Here is a 16,734-nt window from a genome sequence, read left to right as displayed (position 1 = left end):
CCCATTTTAAATTTTAAGACTTCAAAATTAGTTATTCATATATACAGACCTTGGATTTTAACCAAAGTATAGTGCTTTTAAAGTAGTGCTGAATAAAAAAATAAATATAAAAAAGTTATAATTTCCTTATGTCTCCCCTAAAAACAGTTTCAAAAATGGATAAGAGAAAGGCTAAACTCCAGATATGTTTTGGCAAGCTAGTTGATGTTATATTTCATATTCAATGCACTTCTGAATACATACTGAATGAGAAAGGTTGAGGCTTAGTGTGAACAATCAAGGCTTTACACATCAAATAAAAGAAAAAAATATTTCCAGCATTGCAAGTTGGATGAGGGAGACGTGGTGGATTGTTTATAAGCTGCCCTCTCTCTCTAACGTTAATGACTGACTAATTCCAGGAAATGCTGGACTCAAATTGAGGTAATATTAATATAAACAGATTACAACAGCACAGCACAGAGTTAATGGAAACTTCCTCTCACAATGGCCAATCACATTAAAGTTTTATGAGCATTGAGTAGGCTACAAACTGACAGAGTAAAATATAACCATGTGCATGTTACGGTGTGCACATCACCCAAAAGAATTGAAAAGCCAGAAACTCGACTCAGCTGTGATAAAATCATGATTTAGTCATAGAAATGTATGAGCAGCACACTTAAAGGATTCATTCAGCCTTATAAAGTCCAACTAGAACATGATAAAGTGGCTTATAATCTGCATAGCCTATGGCATTTTCCATGAACGGGCTAGGTATTCAATTTGAATACATACAATTAACATAATAAAAGAGCATTATAAAGTTTTAGACACATCAAATAAAAAAATAAAAAATTATTTTCATTTTTAACAACCAAACGCATTATATTCCATTCATTCCTGTTATTTTTCCATTCTACATAAAATGTAACATTGCTTAAACTGTGACACACAGAAAGTGACATAATTTTAGTTAAGTCCCGGTTTAATATGTTCGTGGATTCAGTCTGTCTGCTCACCTGCCAACATTTGCTTTAAGATTAACAGCATGTGCAAACAAGCAGAAAAATAATTTTGCTAAACTGATAATGTTGCTTTCTCTCCCTTTATTGTCATGGAAAATGGGGCGGATGACCATCATTTAGCCAAAGATAGCCCTGCCTACACAGTCAGTGTGACTGTTATCTGCCTGTAATTTTATGACTGTAGACTGGTGTTGTCAGGGACCGCACCCTCTCGCTCTCTCACTATAGTCATCCATATTCTGCCGTTCGTTCTCTAAAAGAGGAAGCAACACAACCGCACGTTTCACACCACATACAGGTACGAGCATACATTTTTACATCAACTAAGAGGGATGTTATTCAGCTTTGTATAGTGTGTGGCTTTTATTATAGATATAGGGAAATTAGTAGAACAAGATTAGAATGTTACAAAGATAAAGAAACGTTTGCAATTCCTCATCTTCATGTATTCTCATTCCCAGGTCTTTGATCATGGAGAAGGAATACACCCCCCCTCCTTATTCCGGTCCTCAGCCGACCCAGACAGGCGTATACAACCCTGGACCGCAGGCAGCCTACCCTCCTCAAACAGGTCAGATCATCTTCACTAACAAGAGGATTACAGACCAGAACGAAATATAACGCTTTACAATAAGGTTCCAGGAGCTATGTTGGTTAATGCAACTAACAAACAATGAGCAATACATTTTTACAGTACTTATTCATCTTTTTTAACATTAGTTAATAAACATAGAACTGTTCGTTGTTGGTTCATGTTAGCTCAGGTCCATTCGATTATATGAACAGACACACCTTTTTATTTGAATAATGTATTAGTAAATGTTGATATGAACAATAGCTAAGATTAATAAATGCTTTAGAAGAATTGTTTGTTCTTGTTAACTAACGCAGTTAACTAATAATAACATATGGAACCTAGTTGTAACAACTTACAGTAGGAGAACGTTTCTGAAGCCTTTAGAATCTGTGATAAGACCCAAATGCAAGTCAGTGTTCCCTCAAGTATTAATAATAGATATAAAAAGATCCAAAATCTTGTAACAAATAGTAAATAAATAAAAAATTCAAAGTTGTAAGTAAAACAAAGATTATTGTATTTGGAGTATGTTTTACAAGAAAATACTATTTCAGTCTCTCTACTTCAGTTCAGTGAATTTTGTATTCATTTTTTATTTCAAACTAAATCTTACACCAAATTCAGAGCGCCATTGAGATCTGTTTTATGGACGGGTTATCAGGAAATCATGCACTGTGCAAAGGTCACATCAATGACGTCAGATGTGTGTTAAAGGACGTCACCTGTAAAACATACAGACTTTGGGTGGTGATATAGTTTGAGCTTCACGATTACAGAGGTATTAAGTAATGGCCTGGTAGATTATATTACTAATGGATGGATACTGTTGTTGTGGGTGGGAACATCTCTGACTGTGAAAGCATGTAAAAAAAAGAAAATATATATATATATATATATTAGAAGAAAGATAATTGCTATGTTCTCCATAAACAGAAACACTGGGTTTCAGGACCTGTCCATCTCACACTCACAGAACATTGAATTTCGTTTTTTTACCAGCAATGTGTGTCCACCCAAGACCGGATAATATAGCATGTTATTGATCCTGGAAACAAATAAATCAACAACTGAACAATTGAAACCCAAGTAATGTTTTAAATGGGACTAACCTTTTTTAAAATCTGATCGAGAAGATACTGATATTCAAGTGTTTACGTGCTTATTTTTTCCTCTTAATCCGATTTTTCAGGTCTACCCCTTTTAATCACAATTTCACTGAGATCGAGCTCAGTTAAGTCGACTGAGGTGTTTACGTGAAGGCTTTTCATTCTGACTGAGCCATCAATCCAGTTACTAACAGATTATTTGGGTGCATGTTAACATGGCTAGTGTTTTCTTTGATTTGCTCACTTGTTTAATTGGATCATTTTGAGATGAACTGGCTTCCCAGACAGCAACATAGTGTTGGCCCAGATCCGGCCCACATCTGGTACACATGGAATCCACACGTACCAGATGTGGGCCGGATCTGTGCCGACACTATAGTTGCTGTCTGGGTTTTAAATAAAACGGATGATCTCACATCCTATAAATCTCCATTGCAGTGGGTTTCTGTGTTTCTAACTGGTGTTTTGACCCTTTTACAGGTCCAAACGCTGCACCTTACCAACCACCTCCATATGGGTTCGGGGCTCCACCCACCACCGTCCAGCCCATGATGGTTCCTGTCGGTGAGTGTTCAGAACCCAAGACCCATCATTTCTCATGTTTTATTCATTTCATGAGTTATAAACACTAATGTAGCATGACGAGGATAAACCATATAAATCGGAGGGAACTGATAATGCCTGCAAACCTCTGCATTTTCACAGAAGGTTTCCTCTGAATCAGAAAGCCGCCATTTACCTAATTCCTTTGCATGTTTTGATGTGATTAGAGGTGTAAAGTACTTAATTTTTACTTTGAAGAATTTGTACTTTACTCGAGTACTATTGAAACTGAATTGTAACGATCACCAGCTGGAGTGCCCTCGAGAGCCACCAGAGGGCGCTCCACAATAGACTATGATCACTTCCTCACAAACTACATTTCCCATAACTCACTGCCTGGACTCATCAGCACTCATCTCATTCACCTGTGTCTTATCACCTTGTTTCACTCACACCATAAATACCTGGTTTTCACATTCACTCAGTGCGAAGTCTTGTTGTACTGTTACTGCATTTCTGAGCGTTATTTACCCGTGTTTGATTCTTGTATTGCTGACCTTGGACTGTTTCACCGTTTCCTGATTGTTTCTCTGCCTGGCCTGACTTGGATTGTTTATTGGACTCTGATAATTGCTGCCTGCCCTGACCTCTGCCTGTTATTCGGATGTTCTCTGTGTTTCCTCCATTGATCTGTTCGCTGTTATTGACCCTGCCTGTATGACTACTCTGTAATAAAGCTGCATTTGGATCTTCACCTTCGAGTCTCGGAGCAGTTCATAACAGAAGACTTCGCCAACAGTGATCCAGCAGCGACGACCATGCCAAAGATGAACCCAGCAGCACAGATCATGTGTCTCCGTCAGGGAGAGAGGCCCATCGAGGAATACATCATGGATTTTATTGAACTGGCACATTTGACATCTTTCGATAAAGATTGCCTAATGATATTTTTCCGTGGTGGATTATCCGAGCCGTTCAGCTCCCTTACACCACTCCATCACCCTTCCTGGACCCTGGCCCAATATATAAATTTGGCTTTGCTGTTGTGTGGATCTCCCTTCACTGTGGGTGAGGTGGAGGAGAGTACATCCTTAAAACTATTTTTGAGAGGGGGCTATACAGCCGAAGCTCCGTCGGCTGCGGAGCGTGTTCCACCGCAGACTGCACCATCAGCCAACACAATTGCGTCGATTGGACCCGTCCGAGGGTGGAGAGGACTGGTGTCCAAGCTGGCCGATCTGCCACTGACATCTGTCCGAGCAGCTGAGGTCCAGAGAGTTTCACTGGTTTCAACGCTACTAATGCTACTAACTCCCCAGGCCGTCATGCCAGAATTTTGTGCAGCCGAGACTGCCGATCCAGAGACTGGTCAAGTCACGTCTGCCGACCCAGAGACTGTTCACGTCACGTCTGCCGATCCAGAGGCTGTTCACGTCACGTCTGCCGATCCAGAGACTGTTCAAGTCACGTCTGCCGATCCAGAGACTGTTCACGTCACGTCTGCCGATCCAGAGGCTGTTCACGTCACGTCTGCCGATCCAGAGACTGTTCAAGTCACGTCTGCCGACCCAGAGACGGTTTACGTCACTTCTGCCCAACTAGAGCCTGCATTTCACGCCAGTCCAGCCGAGCCAGCACTTCACGCCAGTCCAGCCTCGCCTGAGACTGAAAGCATCATGCCCGCCGAGTCTGAGACTGATAGCGTCATGCCCGCCAAGCAGGAGTCTGTGAGCGTCATACCCGCCGAGCCAGAGCCAAAGCCCTCTTCGCCGCTGGTCCCGTCCAGCCCAGAGTTTCACAAGATGCTGGTCCCGTCCAGCCCAGAGTTTCACAAAATGCTGGTCCTGTCCGGCCCAGAGTTTCACAAGATGCTGGTCCCGTCCAGTCCAGAGTTTCCGGACAAGATGGTCGCCGCCGAGCCAGTGTCTCCGGACAAGATGGCTGCCGCCGAGCCAGTGTCTCAGGACAAGATGGTCTCCGCCAAGCCAGTGTCTTCGGACAAGATGGCCGCTGCCGAGCCAGTGTCTCCGGACGAGATGGCCGCTGCCACGTTGCCTGAACCCTCAGCAGAAATGGCCGCCGACACGCCTGAACCTGAGCCCTCAGCAGAGATAGCCGCTGCCACGGTGTCTGTTCCTGAGCTGGTGTCTGTTCCTGTTCCTGAGCGGGTGTCGGTTCCTGTTCCTGAGCCGGTGTCTGTTCCTGAGCCGGTGTCTGTTCCTGAGCCGGTGTCTGTTCCTGTGCCATGGACGCCTGAAGGGTCATCTCCGCCCTGGCCGCCTGAAGGGTCGTCTCCGCCCTGGCCGCCTGAAGGGTTGTCTCCTCCCTGGCCTCCTGAACCGTCTGCTCCGCCCTGGCCGCCTGAATGGTCGTCTCCTCCTTGGACGCCTGAAGGGTCGTCTCCTCCCTGGCCGCCTGAAGAGCCTGCTCCTCCCTGGTCGCCTGCACAGCCTGCTCCTCCCTGGTCGCCTGCACAGCCTGCTCCGCCCTGGTCGCCTGCACAGCCTGCTCCGCCCTGGTCGCCTGCACAGCCTGCTCCGCCCTGGCCTTCCGTCCTGCCGCAGTCTCCAGGTCCTCTTCTGCTCCACGGACCTGGCCCTCCATCCCGCCCCCGGATCCGCACCTCCCACCTGGACAGTTTTGGAGCGTCTGGAAGCCGCTCTTTGGGGGGGGCTATGTAACGATCACCAGCTGGAGTGCCCTCGAGAGCCACCAGAGGGCGCTCCACAATAGACTATGATCACTTCCTCACAAACTACATTTCCCATAACTCACTGCCTGGACTCATCAGCACTCATCTCATTCACCTGTGTCTTATCACCTTGTTTCACTCACACCATAAATACCTGGTTTTCACATTCACTCAGTGCGAAGTCTTGTTGTACTGTTACTGCATTTCTGAGCATTATTTACCTGTGTTTGATTCTTGTATTGCTGACCTTGGACTGTTTCACCGTTTCCTGATTGTTTCTCTGACTTGGATTGTTTATTGGACTCTGATAATTGCTGCCTGCCCTGACCTCTGCCTGTTATTCGGATGTTCTCTGTGTTTCCTCCATTGATCTGTTCGCTGTTGTTGACCCTGCCTGTACGACTACTCTGTAATAAAGCTGCATTTGGATCTTCACCTTCGAGTCTCGGAGCAGTTCATAACATGAATACTTGTATTCTTGCACTTATTACATTACAGTGCTTTTCAAAGGTTTGTGAACGTCCTGGACAAACAATATTGACATAAATCCTTATTTTGTTTCAATGATGTTTCAACCAATCTTGTTTTTGTTTTTTTGTTTTTTTTGTTTTTTTTCAGCAGTGAAATACTAGAACTGTTTATAAAAATGTATTTTTAATTGCTGTTTACTATCTTTAATTGCTAATCATTAATTCCACTAATCAGGCATCACAGCAGAAAGGACATGTGTGATTGTGATGTGTATATACTTATGTAACCAAAAAGAAAATCATTGATAATAATTCCAAGTTACTTTAATGGATTTACTCTGAAAACTAAGATTTATGCTGATATTGTCTAAAACCCTACCTTGAAATATAGGGTGTTTCCTGATGTTTGGAGGACACTATACATGTTTAATTAATAATTAAAAAAATCTTCAAAATGCATATTTTGCATCTCACCCAGACTTAATTAATTACTCTTGCAGACGTATAATATATATATATATATATACTGTATATGCAATATTTTATATTTGTTCTGCATGTCATAGATGCATTTGTACATGTGCAGTTACGCAGCCGGCGCTTATGAGTCTCACTGATGTCCCGGGCCGTGTTATCTGCCCTCACTGCATGACGGAGGTCCTCACGGAAATCGAATATTTAAATGGGTTGCTCACCTGGTTAATCTGCGGAGTTCTTGCGCTCTTTGTGTGAGTATGCTAACTGTACAAGCTTTAGACCGTTTACCCTGCTTGAATTTACAGACTGCTGATTTAGAGATTGTTGTGATTTTCAGGTGCTGGTTCTGTTGTTGCATTCCCTTCTGTCTGGAATCGTGCAAGGATGTGAAACACACCTGTCCAAACTGCAAAAACATCATTCGCATTTACAAACGAATTCAATGAGTGATCGAAGCTGTGTCATTTGTATGCTTCACATGGGAGTTTGACATTTTAAGATTTGTGAAATCCTGTAGAACAGATGCATTATTAATTACAATCTCACAGATGTGTAGATCAAAAGTTATGACAGAAATATCTCATAATTGAATTACACTTTCTCTGGAGGGAAGTTGCAAACTTCCCATTGGGCCTGTTTTTATAATATGTATATATATATATGTGCATGAATAAAATAAGTTCTATTTTAGCTCTATTTGCAGTGAAAATCACTTGTTTTACACACACACACCTGAAGCTCCAGGTACTTCCCCTCAATAACTGAAACATATCCTTAGAGTTAAATCAACATTGCTCTGTACATATTGTCTCAATCTACAAAGTGTTAAAGAAACACTGCGGCAGAGTTGCTGTCAATGAGATAATCAGGTGATTAATTGAGTGATGATTTAGCATTAGTGGTGAACACCTGTTGTTAACAAGCAGAATCACTGAAGGAAAGCGGAACAAGAACAGAAAAAAGAGAAGAGACGAGCAGAAACAAGAACTACAACTGACTTTCAGCCACAGCCTTAGATGAAATCAACTGAAGATGTTTCAGATGTTGATCTGTTTCTGAATATTTTGATGATTGTCACCATTGTTGAGGTTTGTATAATGTGTGTTTATGTCTAAGTGTCTCAATGATTATGTTTGTTTATTTTCAGTGTTAATGTATTACAGTGGTTAATCACAACAGCGGCTTCTGTTTAATAGAACAATTTTTACAGTTCAGTAATACCTCGACCTCAATATTATCATTAGTCAATAAACAAACAAAAAAACTCACTTTGTGACATTCATTTAAATGTCATACAAACAGGCAACTTCCGCTTGTGTGCATTGCTAAAAAAGAGAAATAAAAAAGCACAAGGTATTTTGTGAAATACTATTGCAAATGCTGAAAAATAATTTAAAAAGTCAAGGGTCAATAGACCAACTAAAACAAACACTAACACTTCAAATGAAATATTTTCAATAAAACATCAACATTATCTAGAGCTAAACCTCTGTTAATTCTCAATGAGAGCTTTTTTATAGATGTATGACAGAAATAAAGCCAAACTTTATATTCTAGCCGTATAGTCATACTATATATTCAAAATAATAGAGAAAAATGAAAGGCCGGTAGTACCTCATTTGGCTTATCTATCTATCAGGCACAAACTCTTTAGAGAGATGTCATGTACGCCTCTCTTGGACATGACCCAAACAAGTCACTGAAGATCAACAGAGATGTAATGTTTTATTTGATGCCTCATGCTCTTTTTTTTTTTTTTTTTTTGTAAGAACCGACTGTCAGATCTGAAAAGCTTCTGCTAAAATCTGCTTACCTGGGCCATCTGTGGCTTGCCATTTGCAAGGCATCGTTTTCAAACTTAAGAGTAATTTACTTCCAGATTTGAGAAAACACTGCTTAAACCCCCAAACAAAGATGTTGTTTTAATGTGCTTCCTTGCTTAAACATTAGATGGCATACTAGCTTCAAACCAGCAACATTACCTGTCCTCACTGCCTGGAGGAACATCTCAACGGTTGCTCAATATGCACTCAATTATTGTACTTCACTTACAAAAAGATTTATTATACTCTATAGAAACATCATTGCAGCCGTTTGACTAAAATATTCAGATCATGGTCCTTTATGATAGCAGAATAAAACACTAAATCCACAAAGACAACAAAAATGCATTATTCATAAACTCTCTTACTTCTGAATTCAACACAAAAATTGGGTTTGTATTGCATACACCCACGTTCCTATTGTAAGCATTTAAGAGAATATGAATTTTGACAGTCTGAGACTGAGCAAAAATGCATTAGCTGACAGATATAAGCAGAACTATTTTGCGTCATATGATGAGAAACTTCTGAAAGCGCATTTGCATCAGCCTTCATACCTGTGATTCAGCTCCACCCCTTATATCGGCCAAGTCCGTGCTTATTCTCACAGCCTCATCACTATCCCAGTGTCTTCATTGGAAAGAGCATCAGAATTTCCACAGCTCTCCGTCAACTGCAGAAACACACAGGTATGTGTCATATTATGAGTATAGCAATTTTAGATTTGAAAAGAAGGGGATCATATTCTTTAATTTGGATTATCTGTTATCTACAGTCACACTCAAAAACGAATAAACTTAATGTGATGCATATTTGACAGTCTTACATAAATGAAACGTAAGATTTCTGTAATTATAGGCTACTAATAAACAGAATGTGTTTTAAATACTCAGTAGCAAGATTTTTATAATCATCATCAATAAATCCAATTTGTTTAATTAATTTTAACTAATTGAATATTGCTTGTTCCACAGCTAGCCATATACTGTTCATACGTTTAACTGCACAATTTAGGTCTTTTTTGAGTGTAAAGTGATGATCGGATATAAATAATTGTTATATGAAAACCTGAGATAAAGGTAACAGCATTATTAAAAAATGATTGTGCTGTGCGCTATAACGAAAGCTGAACTTGTTTACAGGTGATATGTGTAAAAACGGGTAAATCTTGTCAATGTCAAAAGTGGCCATATTCACCTGCGTATTCATTGCCATCTGTCCACTGGCTTATGCTGCAGTGTTTAATGCTTGTCCGTAATTATTGGCAGCAACCATTAAAGCCCTCACTTTTAGAATATTAAAGTTTAAAATGTGAAATGTTTGGCACAAATTCTCTCACTTTTACCAAACACATATTCAGTTGATTTAAACATGAACTCCTGGGGGGTATTCCAAAAACAGGTTATGTGACATACCCGAGTATGTTCAAGGGTAAGCAGAAAACCTCCACTTTCAGTTCCAAAAATGCAAGTAATTTATAGGGTATACGCAGCCATATCAACTTACTCTCTGAACATTACCTACTCCAGTTGCAAGAACAGACTGTCATTTAGTTTTATCAGTTCTTCTTTTTATATTATAATTAGCATCATACAAACAATATAGTTCTTATTCACAGTGATTATAGATTATTAAACGAAAAGATTGAAAAATGATTGCACAACCACCAAATAGGTGGCGATATGCACTAAGTAGGTAAATCGCCATTAAACATAAGAAGAAAGAAGTAGTATTGCGTGCTTTTTCTTAGAGTCCATTTCCATGGTGACTCGGTGATTCGTCACTCTGTTGAGAATGTCTTTTGTGTTAACTGTGAATATGCTATTGCTTGGCTGAACTTACTCCCGGACGCGCTTTTGAAAATAGTTTGGAAACAAGTTTTGGGTTAATCAACCGAGAGTTCAGGGTATATGTGAGGGTAAGTTAACCTTAATTCTGGAATACCCCCCTGGCAGATAATATGTTGGCACAGATCAGATCTCATTGGACAAAGTGTCACGTATTGGTGTGGTAGTAAAACATGCACTACAGAAGACAATTATATTAACACTCTTAAATAGCTAAACCAAAATACGCAGGAGATCGTAGGAGATTCAAAGGAGGATGACCCACACAGCCTGAAATCAACTGCAAATAAAATAAGACACACCCTGGCTATACCCTCATTCACTATTCCCTACATTAATTCACTAATATAGTCCACTAGAGAGAGTGAATAAAAATAAGTGAGTGAGCAGAATCACTGAAGAACAGAGAAACAAGAAAAGAAAAAAAGAGACTACAAACTGACTGTAAACCCAGTTTATGAAGCCAGTTTAACATTATTTATTTCATACATGTACAAAAGGTCTTGTTAATAATTAACAGAGGTTTAGATGTTGATGTTTTATTGAAAATAATAATCACCATTATGATGATCAGTGTTCACTTTATTTGGTCTCTTGAACCTTGACTCTTTTAAGTTAGTTTTTCTCAGGCTGTGATGATGCTATTATCATCCTGGATCTTTGATTTTATGGGTATTTAAATTAAAAATTGATTGATTATAGTATCTCTGAGGCTCTACAGCATGAGATCCAGCAGTGTTTCAGTAATAAGTTATTTTCAAGGATATTGAAATCATATAGTGTGTAAAACAAAACTCCTGCATGAACTAGACCAAGGATGGGCAAACTCGGTCCTGGAGGGCCACAGCTCTGCAGAGTTTAGCTCCAACCCTAATCAAACACACCTGAACCAGCTAATCAATGTCTTCAGGATTACTAGAAAGCTGCAGGCAGGAGAGTTTATCAGGGTTGGAGCTAAACTCTGCAGAGCTGTGGCCCTCCAGGACCGAGTTTACCTGATCTAGACACACACAGACATCAACAATCAACATATGAATCTCAAAAATAGTGACAATCAAAAGTTTCATGTTGCAATGCATGCTGGGTACAAAACAGCTGACTTTTTATATATCTGTGTGTATAAAGCCCCGTACACACCGCCAGCGACATGCAGCGACAAAGCAACATGATCCCATTCATTTCAATGGAGCGCTGGCGACATGAGCAACAGTGACTGTTGGCGACAGAATGTGGGCATGACAAGTGACACGAGACACGCAACAAAAGTTCAGAAATGTCAACTTTATGCAGATGAGAAGTGAATTTCGTGAGCGACAACCAATACCCATAAGTGACTTCACAGTGACATAGCGACATACAGCGACAAAGTCACTGGCGGTGTGAACGGGGCTTAAATGAGACTGTAGCTCTGTTTTTCTTTTTGTATATTGTGTTTTAAAAAATCCTTCATTTTAACTGATTGCTGTTGGAATTCTTGATGTAGTTTCAAGTAATGTCAAATTTAAGTCTGTTAATAATGTAACACTTTTGATAAGGGATTAAACATTAGATGAGATCAGTGAATCAAGAGACTATATGATGATTTTGTCATCATCAATACATAACAATCAGCATTCATCATCTTTTTTTTTTGACGTAACAAATGTAGCTTGCAAAAACACAGTAAAAGCAGTCAGAGAAAATTATTTTAAAAAGTCAAGGGTCAAGAACTCAACTAAAGCAAACATAATGGTAACTTCAAACCAAACATTTTCAATTAAACATCAATATCTAAACATCTGTTAATTCTCAATAAGAACTTCCAAAGACGTATGACAGAAATAAGTCAAACTGGTTAGTAATAAGTGTAATAATGTGTAATGGCTGGAAGTCAGTTGTAGTTCTTGTGTTTCTGCTCCTCGTCTCGTCTCTTCTCTTTTTTATGTTCTTGTTTCTCGTCCCTTCAGTGATTCTGCTTGTTAACAGCAGGTGTTAATCATTGATGCTCAACAATCACTTACATATTCAATTAATTATCTTATTGCAACACTGCGTCAATAGGCGTGTTTCCATTATAGATGTGCGCAAAACTTTTGCGATTTTTTCTAAATGTCGACAAAAAACTATTGCGAAATTACGCCGTTTCCATTAACCGATATAATGCGACTAAAACACAATTTTTTCCTCCCGTGATAAGTCATTACAAAAATCATGGCGACAGATGTTGGTAGGTTTACGTATATCCCAGCCACTGCGCTGGCCATTATTATTAATCGAATTAATTATTCTTATTATTATTCTGTCCAAACATACCGCGTCATCTACGTCAGGTGACCTGTAAATGCGCAAAAAACTGTTTGTTTTGAGAAACCATTTCAGTTTTGAGAAATATTTCTTTTTCGAATTTCTGGAAAAACCACCTCATACGAGCGTAAAAACTTTTTTTGGGCGTATTTTCAATTCGCAATTTCAATTTTAACTATTTGAATGGTCATGTAAACGTGACTAATGTTACTTTTACTCTTTATAGTGTGGACACTACAAGATTTTCCCATGGGGTTAAAACCATTAAAGGTATAGGATAAAAAACAAACACCCACAAAATGTATTTTAACAGTAATAGAAACATTACCAAAGAAGACCAAGAAACATTGAAAATATATTGCATGTTGCTTTATTTAACAGGCAGTGACTGTGTAGTTGCTGATCCAGTGAAAATCTCTTTTTTTAAGTGGACTCAAAAGAAATAAGTTCACAGTAATAATATGCTCACATTATTAGCGCATTATAAATATTAGTTTATAAATGTCATGGCAGTTGGTCAATTTAAGGCAGTCGATTTCTGCGAATGAAATGAGTTAACTCGAGTTTTCATTTAGTGCATGGTATCTTTACAGTAACAGACCGTAAATTACAGTAAAGAACTTACAGTTAAGAACAGTGTTGCCAGTATTTTACCATTAATTTACAGGTCAAAGTTTTACAGTGTGTAGAACTCACATCCTTGAATCACTTATGTTTTTCTCATTCACAGATTGCTGATAATGGAATTAGAACTAGATCCCCCTCCATATCCTGGACCGCCATCGAACGAGTTTATCATTCCCTACCCAATGCAGCCGATTGTCAATCTTCCTCAACCAGTGGACACACAAGGGATGCCCGTGTCCACCATCACTCAGACTGCGCCTGCCCAGGGTGAGCAGTAAAAGCCTTAGATTACCCAGACTCTGCAATCAAATACTAGAAGCTTTCAGCAAGCACAATATGCATCTGTATAGAATAGTATGTTAGAGGTTTATGATCATATTATTATTTTTAATTCCCAGGGGTCCAGCCCAACATTCCCTCTCAGACGCCGCAGGATGTCAATGTTTCTCAACCGGTGGATCGCGGACCAAAAAAGAGTCACAACCCAAAAAAGAAACAACAGAAAAAAGGTAATTCTAAATGTTTTTCTGATGCGAAACTTTTATTTTGAAAGCTGCCCCGATAGCAAGCAATTAATATTGAAAACATATTTAAATTTCAATATGGTATTATTAATGGTACAATGTGATGTTGGTTCCACATCATGCTTGCACTCTCAGAAAATTTAACACACCAAATACAATGTACTTAAAGCTACACGGCCTGAAATAAACTGCCATTCAACTGAAATCAATTGCAAATAAAATGTATAACAGAGAAAAAAACCTTTAGACACACACAGATACCAAATATTAGCATATGAATCTCAACAATTATTTACAATAAACAAAAAGGGAATAAACTGAACATCACAAAACAGGCTACAAGAAGTCACAAAACGTCACGAAAAAAGCTAATAAGCTAAATAGTAAGAGCATTCGGCTCTATGCCACAATGCATGCTGGATGTTTTGTACTCTGCTGGCACCCAGCATCCATTGTGGCATGAAACTTTTGATTGTCACCATTTTTTAGATTCATATGCTGATTCTTGATGTCTGAATGTTGCAGTACCTCTAAATGATTTATGCACTAGATGTTTTTAAAAATTCTTCAAATAAACTGATTACCAAATCACCGCTGGGTATCGTATTGTGGAATCACATAAATACTATAATTAATAAATATAAAATTAAAAGACCCATAAAATCAAAGATTAGAGACATGATGAGATCAGAGGATCAGACAAGTCCATGATGATTACGGATTCATCACAACAGCCAAAAACACCCGAAAACACCCGAGGATCTTTCTCTTGGCTTTTTCTCACCATATGCTTTAGAAACTCACTCTCACAGCAGCCCAAGAAAAACTACTGTTATAAAGTCAAGGGTCAAAAGCCCAACTAAAGCAAAACTTTATTGTTTTTAAATACTCTGTTAATTCTCAACAAGAGATTCTGTACATGTATAAAAATAAATAATGTCAAACTGGTTTGTAAACTGGTTTCACACTTGTATTTCTTGTGTGTTCTGCTCATCTCTTCTCTTTCTTTTTCTCTTTCAGGGATTCTGCTTATCAGGTGTTCATCAGTGTCTGAATTTACTCATTTCTTTTCATTCAGTCTCTCAAGTGGACTATATTAGTGAAATAATGAAGGGAATAGTGAATGAGGGTATAGGGTGTGATTTGGAACACATATATTATTGTTTTAGTGGAAAATGGCGTTACTGTCAGAATTTGGCTGGGTTTTTTTTTTTTTTTTTTTTTTACAGCAAGGTTTTACAATGAGCCAAAGCATGATTTATTTATTTTACCTTAAAAACAACAACAATGAAAACGCCATAATGTACTGCCATTTGGAGATCAGGTTTTTTTGTTTTCCAGCAGCTTCAGTGGAGAAAGACGTGCCCATGTCCCCCATCACTCAGACTGCGCCTGCCCCGGGTGAGAAGGAAAGCCCTAGATTACCCAGACTCTGCATTCAGCAAGCACAATATGCATCTGTATAGAATAGTATGTTAGAGGTTTATGATCATATTATTATTTTTAATTCCCAGGGGTCCAGCCCAACATTCCCTCTCAGATGCCGCAGGATGTCAGTGTTTCTCAACCGGTGGATCGCGAACCAAAAAAGACACAACGGAAAAAAGGTAATTCTAAATGTTTTTCTGATGCGAAACTTTTATTTTGAAAGCTGCCCCGATAGTAAGCAATTTATGTTGAAAACATATTTCAATTTCATCATTGAATCAAAGTTACAATGTGATGTTGGTTCCACATCATGCTTGCACTCTCAGAAAATTGAACACACCAAATACAATTGACTTAAAGGTGCTCTAAGCGATGTCACGCGTTTTTTAGGCTGAAACATTTTTTGTCACATACAGCAATCTCCTCACTATCCGCTAGCTGCCTGTCCCCTGAACACACTGTAAAAAAATGTGGCCAGGCTCCACAAACAGGAATAAAAACAAACTGGGCCAACCTGCACCACGAAACATAACAAACAGTGTTCCAGCCAATAACCGACAAGAATGATTTTGGGATAGGGGGTTAGTGTGCGTGCACATGTAGGGGGGTGTGGGGAGTGGAGGAGAGAGAAGCATGAAGAGGGAAGTTAGCTAGAGGAGAGATGTCCTGGACAACGACAACGACTAACGTTAAAAATGTATAGGGTTGGTCGAGTTAGCCTACATTTTGTTTGACAATACTTTGAACATCAACAAGAAGTGACTTCACCCAACATCACTTAGAGCACCTTTAAAGCCACACGGCCTGAAATAAACTGCCCTTCAACTGAAATCAACTGCACATAAAATGCATTACGGAGAAAAAAACCTTTAGACACACACAGATACCAAATATTAGCATATGAATCTCAAAAATGGTTACAGTAAACAAAAAGGGAATAAACTGAACATCACAATACAGGCTACAAAAAGTCACAAAAAAAGCTAATAAGCTAAATAGTAAGAGCATTCAGCTCCATAATTTATACATTTATATATATTCAAATAAATAAAATTCAAAATTCAATCTCTTCTCTTTTCAATTTCTTTTTCTCTTTCAGTAATTCTGCTTATAAGGTGTTCATCAGTGTCTGAATTTACTCACTTCTTTTCATTCAGTCTCTCAAGTGGACTATATTAGTGAAATAATGAAGGGAATAGTGAATGAGGGTATAGGGTGTGATTTGGAACACATATATTATTGTTTTAGTGGAAAATGACGTTACTGTCAGAATTTGGCCATTTCTTTTTATTTTTTTTACAGCAAGGTCTTACAGTGAGCCAAAGCATGA

The 16,734-nt window shown here is 39.0% G+C and overlaps 1 protein-coding gene across 1 annotated transcript; it reads left to right on the top strand.

Moving 5' to 3' along the window:
• Positions 1–1,232: 1,232 nt before the first annotated feature.
• Positions 1,233–8,110, top strand: LOC311077913 (lipopolysaccharide-induced tumor necrosis factor-alpha factor homolog). The gene is made up of 5 exons (XM_084106558.1): positions 1,233–1,305; positions 1,469–1,578; positions 3,171–3,254; positions 6,982–7,123; positions 7,210–8,110. The coding sequence occupies exons 2-5, from the start codon at positions 1,479–1,481 to the stop codon at positions 7,316–7,318; spliced, it is 435 nt and encodes a 144-aa protein (XP_083962684.1). The 5' UTR covers positions 1,233–1,305; positions 1,469–1,478; the 3' UTR covers positions 7,319–8,110.
• The last annotated feature ends 8,624 nt before the right edge of the window (positions 8,111–16,734 follow it).

This window comes from Abramis brama (assembly GCF_963993115.1).
Source record: "Abramis brama genome assembly, chromosome: 2".
Classification (NCBI taxonomy): Eukaryota; Metazoa; Chordata; class Actinopteri; order Cypriniformes; family Leuciscidae; genus Abramis; species Abramis brama.
The sequence above is the reverse complement of the archived record's forward strand: the minus strand, read 5'-3'. Positions and strand labels throughout refer to the sequence as shown.

Excerpts from the sequence above, each read along its gene's own strand:
- LOC311077913 (XM_084106558.1), top strand. The coding sequence starts at position 1,479 with ATGGAGAAGGAATACACCCCCCCTCCTTATTCCGGTCCTCAGCCGACC. Across the intron at positions 1,579-3,170 it reads AGCCTACCCTCCTCAAACAG|GTCCAAACGCTGCACCTTAC; the intron begins GTCAGATCATCT and ends ACCCTTTTACAG. Across the intron at positions 3,255-6,981 it reads GCCCATGATGGTTCCTGTCG|TTACGCAGCCGGCGCTTATG; the intron begins GTGAGTGTTCAG and ends GTACATGTGCAG.